Below are 16,263 nucleotides of genomic sequence, written 5' to 3'. Positions count from 1 at the left end.
GACAAAATTAGGAAATCACCGTTTTGTAATCCCTAATGAAATAATGACTCTAAGAAAGAATCATTAATGAACTCCCAAATCATCAGGGTAAACACCGATGAAGAACTTTATGACAGAGGAACAAGGCAGACACCTGAACCACTAAGCAATCTTAGCATTATTAAAAGTAGGACAGCCAGATATCACCTTCTAATGTGATCAAGCCTCTAGCTCTACTTGCCAGTTCATAAGAAATACAAGAAACACAGGCATATTAAGTGACAGCACAAGAAAACAATACATTTAATCTAGATTATGGCTCATGTTAGTGTTAAATTACTTGCTTTCATCAATAAATCAAAAATGTAGAATAAGAGAAACATAAGAGATATATTAACCAAAATGCAGTGTGTGGGTTCTGATTTGAACAAATCAACCGTAAAAATAAGTATTAGCACTAATCAGGGAAACTGGAATTACATCATTGGTTCCATCCTTACACGTGGGCCAGAGAAGCTCTTGCTCTGACCCCACACTTTTGAGAGCTCTGTGAAAGTGCATATTCCCTCTGACCTACGTTCCCATGCTCCTTTCTAGGTAACTAGGACCCCAGAATTCCCTGCTCATTTCCAAGGCCTACATGGGCCTTCTACTGGGTCCATCTTCCAAAAAACAAATTGTGCTGGCTGGCCATGTGCATTCCCTTTCACTGGGGCCGAAGGTGTGGCCATGATGGGGGATAGCTTTTGCAAGCCACGTGGTAAGAGTATGGGTTTACAGGTTGGAAGATCCATATGGTACACAAGAGACAGAGCCAGGGCAGGAGGGAAGAAAGAAGAAAGGTAGCCCCCCAAAGCCAGCTTTCCATGCACTACAACATTCTGGCAGAGTTCTAAATCCAAACCATGCCTTTCTTGTCACTATGAAAGGGTATTTGTCAAGTTAGAGGATAAAGTTTGTTAGCTTGATTTATAACTTCTAAATACTTAGATAAATGTTATGTGGATTTTCATTTGTACTCTTCCTCCAGGTCCAAAAATATTAAGGGAAAGTCTACAGATGATCTTATTTAAAATACTATGATTAAGAATGATAATGATGAAACTATTCACAATAGCAAAGACTTGGAACCAACCCAAATGTCCATCGATGACAGACTGGATTAAGAAAATGTGGCACATATACACCATGGAATACTATGCAGCCATAAAAAAGGATGAGTTCATGTCCTTTGTAGGGACATGGATGAAGCTGGAAACCATCATTCTCGGCAAAGTATCGCAAGAACAGAAAACCAAACACCGCATGTTCTCACTCATAGGTGGGAATTGAACAATGGAACACTTGGACACAGGAAGGGGAACATCACACACCGGGGCCTATCATGGGGAGGGGGGAGGGGAGAGGGATAGCATTAGGAGATATACCTAATGTAAATGACGAGTTACTGGGTGCAGCACACCAACATGGCACATGTATACATATGTAACAAACCTGCACATTGTGCACATGTCCCCTAGAACATAAAGTATAATTTAAAAAAAAGACCAAAACACTTCTAATATTAAACATTGTAACAAATGTGAGCTATACATATGTATAAGAAAGATTAATAAAAAGAAGATAACTAAAAAATAAATAAATAAATAAATAACATTTACGAGGAAAAAAATGATAATGGCGGTGTTTTTTTTCTTTTAAGTCTTTAGAATTTAGATTTAGGAGTGAAATAACATGATGACTTGAATTTACTTTTAAATATTCTAGAAAAAAAGGAAGGATTTAGACTGGCAAAATGTTAGTCATTTTTGAAGTCAAGCAACAAGAGATTCCATTATACTATTACATACTTTTTGGACGTCTGAAAATTTCTACAACAAAAAAAATTAAAAATAGAAATCAATCTTACACAGCATCTGATAAAGAGAAGCAGTGACAGCCTTCTTGTAAACATGGAATAAAAGGTTAAGAGTTGCAAATAAGTTAATAATGCACAGCAAAACAGCACTCAGATATGCACCATGCCTAGGAATCAAGCAGAAGAGAAGGATCCTGCCTAAACCAGAAGTTTCCACTGCTTCTCCAGAAGTGAAATGAGGAACAGCGACTTGAAATTGGGACTGGGGCTGGGACGTGAGAAGGCAGGTAGAAGAAAAGTGTTCTCTGGCAGGACAAAAACTTCTCCTCTTCTCATCCACTGGAACTCAGAGTATAAGTGGGACTGTACTATAGAGGTAAACAGAGGATACAGAGTTTGCTTATGAAGCCTGCAAGATACTCATACCCTATAGTTACCTCTATCTGCCCATACATTTATCAATGACAGGGTTGAAAGGACTGTTTTCTTTAAATCCTAAATTGTCTTGTACAAAAAAAAAAGCTTGCTGTTTAATTTCCTGCATGTACATTTGTATCTATTATATATATATATACACCCAAACACATGCACACACACATAGACACACACATACATATATATATTTTCTTTTACTCTTCCATATATTCATGGAGACAGAGAGAGAGAAAAAAGTGAGAAGAGGCTTCATTACACTGTGTATGTGTATGCATACACACACACACACACTCATGTGTACATATATAGAGAGAAAAAGTCTAAGAAAAAATGACAATAAACTATGTCTTAGAAAGATCTAAGATTACTTACTTATGGCAGGTGGGGACAAAATATAAAATTTAATTTCCCTCAAGTTCAAAATAATCAAATTAAACGTGTATCAGATGAGAAAGAGACCAATGTATTCTAACTTTTGAAAAGAAGTGATTGTTCAATTTGCATTTATTGAGGGACCACTAAGAAAGGACTGTGTTACTACAAAGTAATAAGGTGTGCTTCCATTTATGGCTGGTGGAATAAGTCTCATTACACGATAGTTACGACTCATCTTCTTCTCACTCAACACTTGACTCCCACCCACCCACTGCATGTCACACACAGAGAGGGAATACTTACCCATATTTATCTCTTGCTCTCCACCAATGAACATCATTCTTTTCTAAAATGAGATATTCTTGGCCTCTCTCTAATCTGAGATCATGTCCTTCTGTCGCTTGGAAATCATACATGGCTACAACGATTTCTTCACTATTATCTTCTTCCAGTGGAATTGGTGGGGGAGGCCTTCGCTAAACAAGGAAGATAACATTTGAAGATTTAGTCTTCTATATGAAACCGATCATGAATCAAAATGCTAAATGAGTCATACTTCACCACAGAATAAACCTCAAGTCTACTTACTATAATCCAACAAACTCTCATGAAGAAGAGTATTGTAATTCCTGTTTCATAACTAAGGTAACAATGATTTAAGTAACCCACTCAAAGTCACTCATATCAGATGAGGTCTTGACTGGGTCCAAAGTGCATGTTTTCTCCACTATACCCCACTCCTGAAAGGCATATCATTATATCAGCGAAGTCACTTCTTTGTCACACTGTGGTCTTAAGACTGAACTATTTCTCTAAAGTCCCACTCCCTTAATACAACTCGTTAAGTGGAAATAGAGGCAAAATGCCAGATGATAACAGGATCTCCAATGATAAAATCTCATACAATTAAATTGGTATTATTTGACACCACAAAAAATTGAAATAAGCTACAGCACATCTGTTTCTGAGATGGTCCTAGGGGAAAATTGTGTCACATCAATGAATAAACCCCATACTCAATAAGCCACAAACACTATCAAAACTTAAAATGTAAAGATTAACTATCAAAAGCTAAAGACCACCTACCTTCTTTGTTTCTGGTGCTGGAGGTAGTGCTTTTCTTATACCTGAAAATGCCAACAACAAAAACAGGTTAAAATGCTATCTACCAATAATTGATAAATATAAGATATTGGCAGTTTTAAGGAAAAGTGGGAATTAACACATAGACAAGCAGCACACTCTAACCAACTCTGGTGTATGCTGCTTGTATCTCTATTCTAGAACAGAATTAAAAACTGCTATTATAGCTGGTTTGTATTACTGACTTTCTGAACAGACTATAAATGCCACATGGATTGAGGCCAGGCCAGTTCTTTGTAATCCCACCACTGCATAAACTGAGGACTCAACAATGCTCATGGAATCAAACGGTACCTTGAAATCATGACAACACTGAGAAATTAATCAGCTTTGACTGTCCCTTCCTCTACAGTCCACAGTCCTAGAGTTTTGGCTGACACATGGCTACCCAAGATAAAGACTGTTTCCCAGCTAGGTGTGGCAATGGAACCAAATTCTAATCAAAGGACTCTGTGTACAAATGGGGTGTGCATTTTTAGATCTCATCCCTAAAAGGACTTCCCATGGGCATCTTTGACCCCCTTCTTTCTGCCTCCAGGAAGAGAGAGACTGCTAGAGCTGGAGCAACCTCAGGAACCACTGCAGGAATACCCCCAGCCCCAGATCACCCACCTATCACCTGTGGGTTATTACATGAGACTGAAATAGTTCAAGTCTATTTAAACTATTACAAGACTTAAACTAGTCTACTCTAGTTTAAGTCACTGTAACTTTTTGCAGTAGGTCAGATGGTGCATTCACTAGTACCAAACCTTAAGACATTAAAAAATATATAGGGAACAATAACAGCCTTAGAAACTTGGGCTTCCTCTTTAATGTGCTAAGTTAATGTCAAGATATCGCAAGAGAATCAGGGTGCCAGAACTCATAGAACTAAGGGCTGGATAGACTGAGAAAGTCATCTGCTCTGGTCTCGTTCATAATACAGCATCCCTGCCAAGTAGTAGTTCTGCTCATATCCAGAAGCTCTGTCACTTCTGAGGGACCCAGTGGGCATTCTGCATGGCACCAGCAGGAAACAGTATATCCAATCATTACTATGGGTGTCCTATTACAGCACTAGTAACTTAACAATCTCCATGTATTTTTAGCTTATGACTAAGGGTCTCTCATTCCCAGGATTTATAAGGGTCTTTGGTGTCAAAATTAACCTTAGACATTGTTGTTCATCTCAACATTTACATATGAGTATCATTATGACATCTTACTGTTCTAACAGACTGAAGCCACTACTGAAATCCATACTGCTACACCCCATCAAAAGGAGAACAGCCCTAATCAGACTGTGGATGCACTCCTACATGAGGTTTCTAGCTCCACATCTTGGTTTATTTGTTGAAGAACATTAATGCTTTTCAAAGCTGCTGACAGTGCCACATTAGGCTCAAACTTTCAATGGATTCATTTTGAACAAGATTCAGTATTGTGATAAAAGCTTCCTAAAATAGACCTTTTGATTCCATGAGAAGTTCCCACTATAACTAAATATAATTTTTCTTAAAAAACACACCTACCCTACATTTGCACTGTACTAGAAAGTGTGCTGTACCTAATCAAAACCATGTCACTTTCTTACCATACCAATAATATGTTCATTCTAAGCACAATATAATTATGGAATAAAATGAATACTTACTGCTCTCAAAAAGATTGTATTTTTCACATCCAGGTGCTAATTTTTCAGTTTGTCTACAACACTGATAACTTCCATCTGTCCAGAATTTAGGATGATATTTAATCATAATATTATTGTTGCTCTTTATTTCTGTAATTCACAGATATAGTAATGATTAGTGAAATACAAAAGTGACTACAGAATGTTTCATAAGTAACAGTATCAATCATTTCTTATTCCTTGGATACTATGTTTACTATAAGAACTCCCTTAGATCATACGACTCAGCATTCAGAAAAGCTCCATAGTTCTCTTTGACCTCTTCTTTATTTGTGTGTGAAGCACCCTTGTTAGCAGAAATGACTGCTGCTACACCAATGATGGATAAAGGCAAAAGTCAACCTGCCACCATTTTGTTCTGCAGGAGAAGCAATGAGGACTATGCAGGACAAATTATCCATTTAAACCCTTCATGAATATGTCATTCCATCCACACCAAATGTTGACTACATGGGCACTTTCTTAGAAAATATCAAATTCTGGGCCAGGCGCAGTGGCTCATGTCTGTAATACCAGCACTTTGGGAGGCCAAGGAGGGCAGATCACCTGAGGTCAGGAGTTCAAGGCCAGCCTGGCCAACATGGTGAAAGCCTGTCCCTACTAAAAATACAAAAATTAGCCGGGCGTGGTGGTAGGTGCGTGTAGTCCCAGCTACTCAGGAGGCTGAGGCAGGAGAATCGCTTGAACCCAGGAGGCGGAGGTTGCAGTGAGCTGAGATCATACCACTGCACTCTAGTCTGGGCGACAGAGCAAAACTTCATCTCAAAACAAAAAACAAAAAATGAAGACACCAAATTCTGTTATCATAAAAGCTTGTGCTTTATCACCTTCAGATATATTACACATTAAATGAGAGTGTGCTTTTCTTAGAAACGATATGCTACTAGAAAAAAATCAGATTTTAAAAAGGGAAGTTATCTTCAATATGCTGGTATCACAACAACAGCATATCCTTGGAGAAACACTTACTGTAGATTAAGAGATTACAAATGCAATAGATATATTAACTGTATTTCTGTCTGAGTGATAACAGTATTACATCTATCTCCTAAAATTATATACAGAGTAATATTTCATTGTGAGTTTTACCTTCTTTTAACTTCTTCACCCACAGGTCCCTGCTTTGTGGACTAGGTGCAAAAATGTAAAGTGTGTTAGCATCATGAACGACCTAAAATAAAACAAAAGATGGAATTGGTGAGGAGGACTTAGACACAGCACTTCTGTCTAGCACAGAACCCTTGGTTGCTACAGGCACCAATAAATGATTCTCAAATAACTGAAAGTCAATAACTTCACATCCAGAAAACCCAGATTATTTTCTTACAAAAGCACATGGACTTCTTCATTTCTACATTAAGTAGAATACACATTTTGCAAAGGACCATGTTTTATAGAAGAAAAAATATAAAGGCCAGGATACTTCATTAATCTCAGTATTTCTTTCAATCTAATTAACTGAAGTTCCTTAGATAAATTTGGTGTAACAGAGATTCAGTATTTCTCTAAATAATATTTTAGATGAATGGACTACTCCTTCAGCATCACTCTTACAGCTTCCTTTTGGCACTATCAATAATTGCAGTAGCTAAATGGATTAAGTACCAACTACCCCAGCACTGTGCTGTGTGCTTTACAGACCTTAACTCAATCCTGCCATCAAGGTACGAGTTTTTCTATTTTATAAATGAGAAAATAAAGGCCTACCCAGTCCCTCATTCTTGTGTAACTTCAGCAGGTACCACTCACGCACCACGCACTGCAGATGCTGTCCCCTGATGTTGTACTGCCTCACCCGCCCATCGCCATTTGGCTGGTAATCCAGAAAGCCAGAATTCAGATTCCAGAACCCAGCCTCTTAACCACAGTGCCTTACTTAGAGGTAGTCCTTGGTGGGCAATTAAATAGTGTTATTTTTAACATTTCTAATATTAATAATAAGATAACCCAGGGAAACTAAGCCAGAAATTTTGTCATTTTATTCTTCATGGTCAGTCACGAGGCAGAAAAACGGTCTAGACTGGCTAAAAAGTAATACAAGGCTAGAAACCTCCCTTTGTCATGTCCACACCCACTGCATTGAAAACCAAAACCAAATAGCTCTTTCACTGATAAATGGCTATCACTGACCATATTCAATAGATAATTCCTTCTTGTTCATTTAAATCAAAGGAATGTACTTTCTTTTTTTTTTTTTTTTTTTTTTTTTTTTTTTTTTAGAGACGGGGTCTTGCTGTGTCGCCCATGCTGGAAGGCAGTGGCGCAATTACAGCTCACTACAAGCTGCAACCCCTAGGCTCAAGTGATCTTCCTGCCTGAGCCTCCCAAAGTGCTAGGATTACAGGTGTGAGAGCCATGGTAACCAGCCAGAAATGCATTGTAATAGTAATGTGAACACCATAGAACAAATGATGCTATATACCATTCCCGTAAGACACAAAAATGAATCAGACATGAAGCCTATTTCCAAGACAAATACAGAAATACCTTATACAAGACAGAAATGAGCCATGATATCAGACGGATAAAGTGCTAAAAGAGATGTGAAGAGACATGTTTCCTCATTTGCTCTATGATTTTCACATCTATGTGGGCTTGCCCACACAACCAACTCTGTACAGAAGGAACCATGCACCATGAACTACTCATTCTGAATTGACATTGAGATGTCTGGAAAAGACTGCTAGGGCCTTGGACCTTCCAGAAACCTGTAGTGTATTGTAATAACAATTTAATTTATTATAATAACTTACCGAGTCCCTACAATTAGGCTAAGCACTTTACATGCATTGCGTCATATCATCCATACAGCAATCCAGTTCTTTCTTAGTGTTAGAATCCTCATTTTTCAAATGACAAAACCAAAGTGGCTGAGGTTAAGTCATATGAGTAGGATATTTAACCCCCAAATATCCCTTGACTGTTCCCCTCCTGGAATCTGCCTTTCCAGACTCCAAGCAGTCTAACTTCCCCACAAAACTCATCTCATGTCAGTATCATGAGCCTTTAAAACTTCCTTAAAGTTTGTTAGACTAGCTAACCTTTTTTGGTTAGACTAGCTAAGCAAAAAAAAAAAAAAAAACCTAATCCAAATTCAGAGTTTTGATAACTAAAACTATCTTGATATGTTACCTAGCTAACTTGGGGTATTTGTATTTCTATGAGAAGTTTCTAGGAATAGTGCCCTGAGCTCAACTAACAAGCTCCTACTTTTGGCATCTCAGGTTGTTTGGTAGGCTGAAGAGATGTCTGTGGGCCAGTATCTCCCCGAGCAAACTTCAGACCACACCATGTTGGCCTCCTTCTGAGGAAGAGGATCCAGGGAGCTGCGTTTCTCAACGCCTTAAGTCTTGTGCTGAGTCATCCTACCACAGCAGAGGCTGTTGGGGAGGGAAGAGCTTTGCAAACTTCAAGTGCAGAAACCATTTAAACAAGGAGGGAATACTCTCCCTCAGTAACACTACCCACTCGTAGTTACCCACCCTCCTATTTCTATCTTCCATCTACTCATTCATTTATTCCATATACTTATAATAATAGTGTGGTATAGGAGAAACAGCACAGACAAAAGGTAGACAGATCTGGGTTTGAAGCCCAGGGAAGACATGCCAGCTCCTGAGGATCTCCCAGCTGCCATGAGAATGACTCATCTAGAAAAGCATGAAGGAGGAACCATCCCATCTAGGCAGCTGGTGCGGATTCCCCACCATTTTCTCCACCTGTCCCACTTTCTTTTTCCAGTGTCTTTTGAAAACATCTACTTCTACTTTCATTTTTTTCACTTTGCATCTGAACCTAATGTAAAATTTCTTTTTTTTTTTTCTATGAAAACATGAAACTAAGATCTATACTTTCTTAGTTATACTTAAGTTATAATAAGAGAGGGTATTTTTCACCTTTCAAATCATGCTGCTTTAAACTATATAAAGCTCAAGCTTATCCCTTCTTGATTAATTTTTCAGATTGTTTTTGAACTTTTCTCATATTTATTCATCTCAACAATTTTAATAGTTCAAGGATGGAATGCTTTCTGTTCTACTTGTATTATCATTCTTAAAAGCAACTCAAAACTTGCAGAGTGAATATCTTTTTCTTGGACAGCAAAAATCTTAATTCTGGGTCCAGAATCATGAGAGCCACAGCTCCCCCATGCTGTCAATCCCTAATATGTCTAACAGCCATCAAAACTGTGGTAGGAGGCCAGGTGCAGTGGTTCATGACTGTCATCCCAGCACTTCGGGAGGCTGAGGCAGGCAGATCACTTGAGGCTAGGAGTTTGAGACCAGCCTGGCCAACATGGTAAAACCCTGTCTCTACCAAAAATACAAAAATTAGCTGGGAGTGGTGGTACATACCTGTAATCCCAGCTACTTGGGTGGCTGAGGCATAAGAATCGCTTGAACCTGGGAAGTGGAGGTTGCAGTGAGCTAAGATCGTACCACTGCACTCCAGCCTGGGTGACAGAGCAAGATTCCATCTCAAAGGGGGGGAAAAAAAAAGAAGTGTCGTAGGAATGGTTCTCTGATAATTTCAAATGAAATTACAGAGACACATACACACATACATAGACACACACACACACACATTATATATGCATTAAACATACTTAAGAAGAAGGTTTAAATTCATTTTACTTCTAGATCCAGGTGGTAGGTATAATATTAGGTGTAATATTAATAGCAGCAGCAGTAGTAAGAGAATAGTAATAGTAATAATAGCAACTATCACTTACCTTGCTCTTATTATGTGTCAAAGCTATTTATACATCACGTCAGTTAATCCTCACAACAACCCTGTGAAATTGTACTATTATTGTTACTATTCCCATTTTTCAAGAGAGGAAACAGGCACAGAGAGGTTAAGTGACTTAGACAAGCTCACATGGCCAGTAAGTAAATCAGGCAGTTTGACCTCAGAGTCACCTCTCTAAGCACTTACTGTCCCTGTCCTTCACTCAGAGAAATGGTAGCAATAAAACAAGGAACAGGGAAAAGGAAAATTAAATGTAGCCCTTCCTCCATTTGTGATGTTGCCACCCTAGTGGAGAATAAGCCAGAAGCTTGGATATTTTAGCTCACTGCTTCCCAAACATCTTCATCCCCCAAAACTGGTAAATGTATAATTCCAATGTAATTGGTAACTTCATATGAGCAATTAAAAACAAGCAAAAACTCTACCACATTGAAAAAGACTTTTGTAACTTTCCTTTCAGGACACAGTGAGAACACAGCCATGGGTAAAAGGTGACTTTCACTAGGGACATTCACTGCTTAAGGAGAGCATAAAAACATCCTTGAGCAGGGAAGGAAGTGGTGAGGTGCTGGGGAGGGGCTAGAGCTCCAGATTATCAGGATCCAACTCTACACTCCTGAGTTCTCAAGGCACGTGGGAAACAAGACACCAGCATGAATGCGGAGTAGCTCAGGACGGGGGACCCTCCTCTTCAGGAGAGGAGATGTGCGCACGTGTGCTTGGCAGGCTTTTCATTTACAAGGTGACCTTGGAGAAGCTATTTAACAGGTGAGCACTGATTTCCTCAGACATAAATGAGAATAATGAGACATTTACCTCCCTTATGCAACAGAATCATTGTGAGGGGAAAAAAATAACATGATTACTCCAAAGAAATATAGTTTAATCAATATATAAGGCTAATATTATTTTTTTAGCACAAGCAGCTTTTTAATCTCATTTCCTTTTGAGGATAACTCACGCCTTTCACTTCTCAGTTTCTCAGATTCATAGGGAAAACTTCAACCCTGACTTTTCAGTCTTAGCCCCGACTCCTTAAGAATCAGATAACGTTTCCACAAAGACTTAGGCAGTTCATGAAGAAAAGTCATAACTATTAAAGTGGCAAATTAACCTAGAAATCAGCCAATCAGCCACTAAAGCAAGGACAGAAAACTGTAATGTCAAAGAGCAAACATGACTAAGCCCACCACTGCACTGCCACAAAAATACATCAGCTCACCTGAAATGGATACTTATTTTGACAGGGAATGACACCATCATCATTCTTCACTATTTCCACACACTTGATTTTTGAAACATCAATAAACCCCTTTCTGTATTTCTTCTGTTAAAAGAAAAAAAAGAGAAGTATTACGACCATAAGACATAAAAAAAATTAACAGTATTATTATTAATGAAATTTTGCTCTGATTCAAAATATTGTAATTTCTTTAAAATTATCTAAATCATGTTTCCCACTAACTTCTAAAATTATTCAAAATACTAACACTGTGATTATTGTAATCAAAATTATTAAATCCTTTAATTTATCAAGATGAAACTGTTCTGTCCTGCCCCCATAAAGACTCCAGAATGGGCTGGGTACGGGGCCTCATACCTGTAATCCCAGCTCTTTGAGAGGCCAAGGTGGGATTACTTGAGGCCAGCAGTTCGAGACCTGGCCAACATGGCAAAACCCCCATCTCTACTAAAAATACAAAAATTAGCCAGGTGTGGTGGTGGCCACCTATAATCCCAGCTACTCAGGAGGCTGAGGCACGAGAATCACTTGAACCCAGGAGACGGAGGTTGCAGTGAGCCAAGATTGGGCCACTGTACCTCAGGCCTGGGCGACAGAGTAAGACTCTGTTTCAAAAAAATAAATAACTCCAGAACAGAAAAACTCCCTTTCATAGCTACCTGCCCCTGCCAGATACACAAGTTGTTCAACTTCTTCACGTTCTTGATGATAGTCCCCCAAAATAAAGTGTCAAAGACCAAGTCAAGCAAAATTCCATTTACTCAATTACATATGCAACTTCCAGCCAGCTCTGTTGTCCCCTTCACTGGGGTAGATGCCTCCAGTAGAGGCAGCAAACAGAACTGAGAGTTATGTGAGACGGACTTAAAATATTCACAAAAAGCTTCCATTCAGAGTCCATTATTAAATATTCTAATTTTCTTCCCCATTGCCTGCCCTCCCTGCCTGCTGTAGATCTGCCTGTAGCAATTAACTAACAGCCCATTAAGACTCCCCGCTCCAAAATCATCCACACCTTTAAGCACAGTTATCCCACACTTGTAAATTTATCCTAGGGAAAAATCCAAAAGAAGACAAAGCAGTATGTGCAAAGATAATATAATACAGCCACTAAAAATTATTACAAACACAATGTAGAAATAAAAATGCATTTGCTGAATAATATTAACAGATGAATTCCACACAAAAGTTACATAAAGACTAAGGTTACTTTTTCTTCATTGGTAGGTATTCATATGACAAAGAATAGAAGAAAAAGAGAAATGAAGAATGTTGTATTTGAGATGCCAGCCATCCCCTGGTGTTAGTCATTGAAAATTATTTTATCTAATGTTCTGAAACCCCAGCTCTGGCCACAAGCTTTGGGGTCCCCACCCCACTCCCAGGAACCTGCTCTGCATCCTCATTGTCACCACAGGACTTCCACACCTGCCCCATTCACCTGGGCCATCAGCAGTTCCCATCCGACTAGAGGACTTTGGCTGTCATCTCCCCAGTGCATATTTATATCCCCCAACATATGCACACACTAGAACCCCACACCCCCTTGACACTTGATATGGTCTGGCTCTGTGTCCCCACCCAAATCTCATCTCAGAATTGTAATCCCCACAATCCCCATGTGTTGAGGGCAGGACCTAGTGGGAGGTGATTGGATCATGGTGGCAGTTTCCCCCATGCTGTTCTCGTGACAGTGACTGAGTTTTCAGGAGATCTGATGGTTTTATAAGGGGATCTTTCCCTTTTACGCGTTTCTGCTCTCTTTCTCTCGCCTGCCACCATGTAAGATGTGCCTCTTCCCCTTTTGCCATGATTGTAAGTTTCCTGAGGCCTCCCCAGTCATGCAGAACTGAGTCAATTAAACCTCTTTTCTTTATAAATTCCCCAGTCTTGAGTATGACTTTATAGCAGTGTAAGAATGGACTAATACAACAGTTTTGTCAGTCCCTACTTCCATCCACACCTTTCCCCATTCCCTTCACACCTGGCTATGGAAGGTCACACACACAATCCTAACTGCCATCTCTATGCCCAGTCAGGCCTTCGCTGCTGCTCATCAGCCGTCCTGTATATCTCTAGTGAAGAGAATCCGGCGGCCTCCAGGGTCACTACCAGTGCCCTCAAAACTACAAACTTCACATTCCCTTTGCCTCAGTGGACTCCCTCCCTCTCTGCTTTACAGAGGAGACAGCAGCCATCCAGGGGTACATCCCCAAATTCTTCCTTCTGCAGTTCAAGAACATGCTACGATTTTACCCTTTTTTCTTTTCTTTTATCCTGTCTCAAAGAGAAAAGTTAAAAAGACACAATGGTTGAGACACTATCGCTGGCACTGAACACGTGTTATTTCATTCTGTGCTCACAGTATCCCTGTGAGGTACACATAAGTTGATTCTTTTATTTATTCTGCCAGCAAACACTATGGGACACCAACCTAACAGGGCAACAAGTACCGTGCAGAGTGCTGGGGTTTCAAAGTTATGAAAGGAGGGTTGAGGGTCTCTTCAAGAGGATTTTACCATTTGATGGGTGGAAGGGGAAGAGGGATGATTCACAGTCTAGTAATGATCAAGCAATGCTCTCTTCTGGTATCCTACAGAGTGGGGCAGTGATGGGGCCACGAGAAGATGGGGAAGTTTCAGGAAGGAAGTGATATTTTGATTTTATTTTTAAAGGATAAGTATGAGTTTTCCTACAGAGACAATGGAGGGAGTTTCAGGCTGCAAAACAACAAAGTGCTGAATATTTAGGGAAGAGAAAGAAATTCACTGGGGTTGAAGCTCAGGGTGGTTCAGGGGGCGTGTGGGAAATGACACCAAAGAGGCTATCTGAGGCCACATTAGGAAGATGCTTCTGCACCAGCCTTACAAGCTTGGATTTATCCTGAGCAGTTTTCAATGGAGAATCAGGAGTGCAGTACTGGGGTGTGTGTTTAAGAAGATAATGATTACCAGCAGGTGAAGAATGAGTGTTGACAGGGAGGCTAGCTTGGTGACTGCTGTAATAGTTCAGGTGACAGATGAAGTTCTGAACCAAGTCAGTGGCAGTAAAGTAAGAAGAGCAAAGACGCCAGAGAATTTAGAAGGCATAGTTCACAAAACTTTGTGACCATTTAGAAATGGGGATTAAGAGTAGAGAAGGACTGAGGGGGGCTAAGGGATTTTGAGTTTGAGTGACCAGGAAACACGGACGCTGTGAATTATGAGAAGGAACACAGAAGAACAGATCAGGTACGAGGAGGCAGGGCTGAGAAATGTTCAAGTGACAATTGAACAACCAGGTGGAAGTTAAAATATGGGTCTAGAACTCAGAAATGCTTAGCACCGTCTTTATAGATAAAGATAATTGTGCTGCAGAAATGCTTAGCGCCATCTTTATAGATAAAGACAATTCTGCTTTTCACAACACATATGCAGCGGCAGCTTATTCTAGCCACATCTAAAGGTAACCCTGGGAGGTTAGGCAGGGCTGAGGAAAAAAAGGATTGGAAGGGGCTAGGCACCGTGGTTCACTCCTATAATCCCAGCACTTTGGGAGGCCGAGGAGGGTGGATCATGAGGTCACGATCTGGCCAACATGGTGAAACTCCATCTTTACTAAAAATACAAAAATTAGCCAGACGTGGTAGTACGCACCTGTAGTCCCAGTTACCTGGGAGGCTGAGGCAGGAGAATAGCTTGAACCTGGGAGGCGGAGGTTGCAGTGAGCTGAGATAGCACCTCTGCATTCCAGCCTGGGCAACAGAGTGAGACTCTGTCTCAAAAAAAAAAAAAAAAAGAAAGAAAGAAAAAGAAAAAAGAAAAAGAAAAAAGTATTGGAAGGGATAAAGGATTCACCATAGGGAACAGAGAGTTACTGAGTGAGGCGTGCTGTCCCATGCACTTTCTCCCCGAGCCCACTTTAACTCCTGAGATGCCAGCTTTCTAAAGCTTTTCCACAGAGGGGCCCTTTAGGAATAAGAGCTTTAGGAAATGATTTCTGAGCAGTTACTGTAGAAGGAACACACAGTTTTTCCTCCATTTAGACTATTCTTTAGAATTTCTTCAGTAAGAAAATACTTCATGATTCCTGGTGCATGCTATATGCTATTGTCAATATTGTGGCCCATCTGGGTGCAGTGGCTCATGCCTGTAATCCCAGCACTTCAGGAGGCCAAGGCAGGCAGACCACTTGAGGTCAGAAGTTTGAGACCAGCCTGCTTAACATGGGAAAACCCCATCTCTACTAAAGATACAAAAAATTAGCCAGGCTTGGTGGCACATACCTGTAATCCCAGCTACTCTGGAGGCTGAGGCATAAGAATCTCTTGAACCCAGGAGGTGGAAGTTGCAGTGAGCCAAGATCACACCACTGCCCTCCAGCCTGGGTGACAGAGCAAGACTCCATCTCAAAAAAATAAAATAAAATAAAATAAATTGTGGCCCAAGGAGAAATATCCAAGGTCATTACCTTTTTTCGTGTTATATTTCCCTCCTATTCTATAGCCTTTGCCCTGTTTACTAGACTGAAAATCATGATGAAGCTGAGACTTTCCCTGACTCACCTTTGAATCCTCTATGAATCTTCTGAGCTAAGAAGACCACCTGACACTTAGAAGATACTAATTCAACAGTGTGCTAACCCAGTATGCAAAGAACCATGGGCAATACTGTGTGTGTGTGTGTGTGTGTGTGTCCTCTCTTGCACACTTTGCAAAGTTTGAAAATGGAAGTAAGCAATGACCATTTTATATATCGTAAACCAGCATATATGGGAAAACGAGGCAGAAAGATTAAATATAACTTGCTTTAAACTACACATCAA

At 39.9% G+C, this 16,263-nt stretch overlaps 1 protein-coding gene across 3 annotated transcripts in view; it reads right to left on the bottom strand.

Moving 5' to 3' along the window:
• TEC (tec protein tyrosine kinase) overlaps positions 1 to 16,263 on the bottom strand; it is a 140,149-nt gene that overhangs the window by 30,685 nt on the left and 93,201 nt on the right. For all 3 annotated transcript variants that reach the window (XM_033214741.1, XM_033214742.1, XM_033214740.1), the window contains exons 3-7: positions 11,440 to 11,544; positions 6,555 to 6,636; positions 5,427 to 5,555; positions 3,734 to 3,774; positions 2,951 to 3,123 (exon numbers count right to left, since the gene is read on the bottom strand). In XM_033214741.1, the coding sequence (XP_033070632.1) occupies positions 2,951 to 3,123; positions 3,734 to 3,774; positions 5,427 to 5,555; positions 6,555 to 6,636; positions 11,440 to 11,544 (530 nt within the window). The remainder of the gene's footprint in view (positions 1 to 2,950; positions 3,124 to 3,733; positions 3,775 to 5,426; positions 5,556 to 6,554; positions 6,637 to 11,439; positions 11,545 to 16,263) is intronic.

This window comes from Trachypithecus francoisi, unplaced genomic scaffold (assembly GCF_009764315.1).
Source record: "Trachypithecus francoisi isolate TF-2019V2 unplaced genomic scaffold, Tfra_2.0 Lachesis_group1, whole genome shotgun sequence".
Taxonomy (NCBI): Eukaryota; Metazoa; Chordata; class Mammalia; order Primates; family Cercopithecidae; genus Trachypithecus; species Trachypithecus francoisi.
Note: the sequence above shows the minus strand (reverse complement) of the source record. Positions and strands in the feature narration are given on the sequence as shown.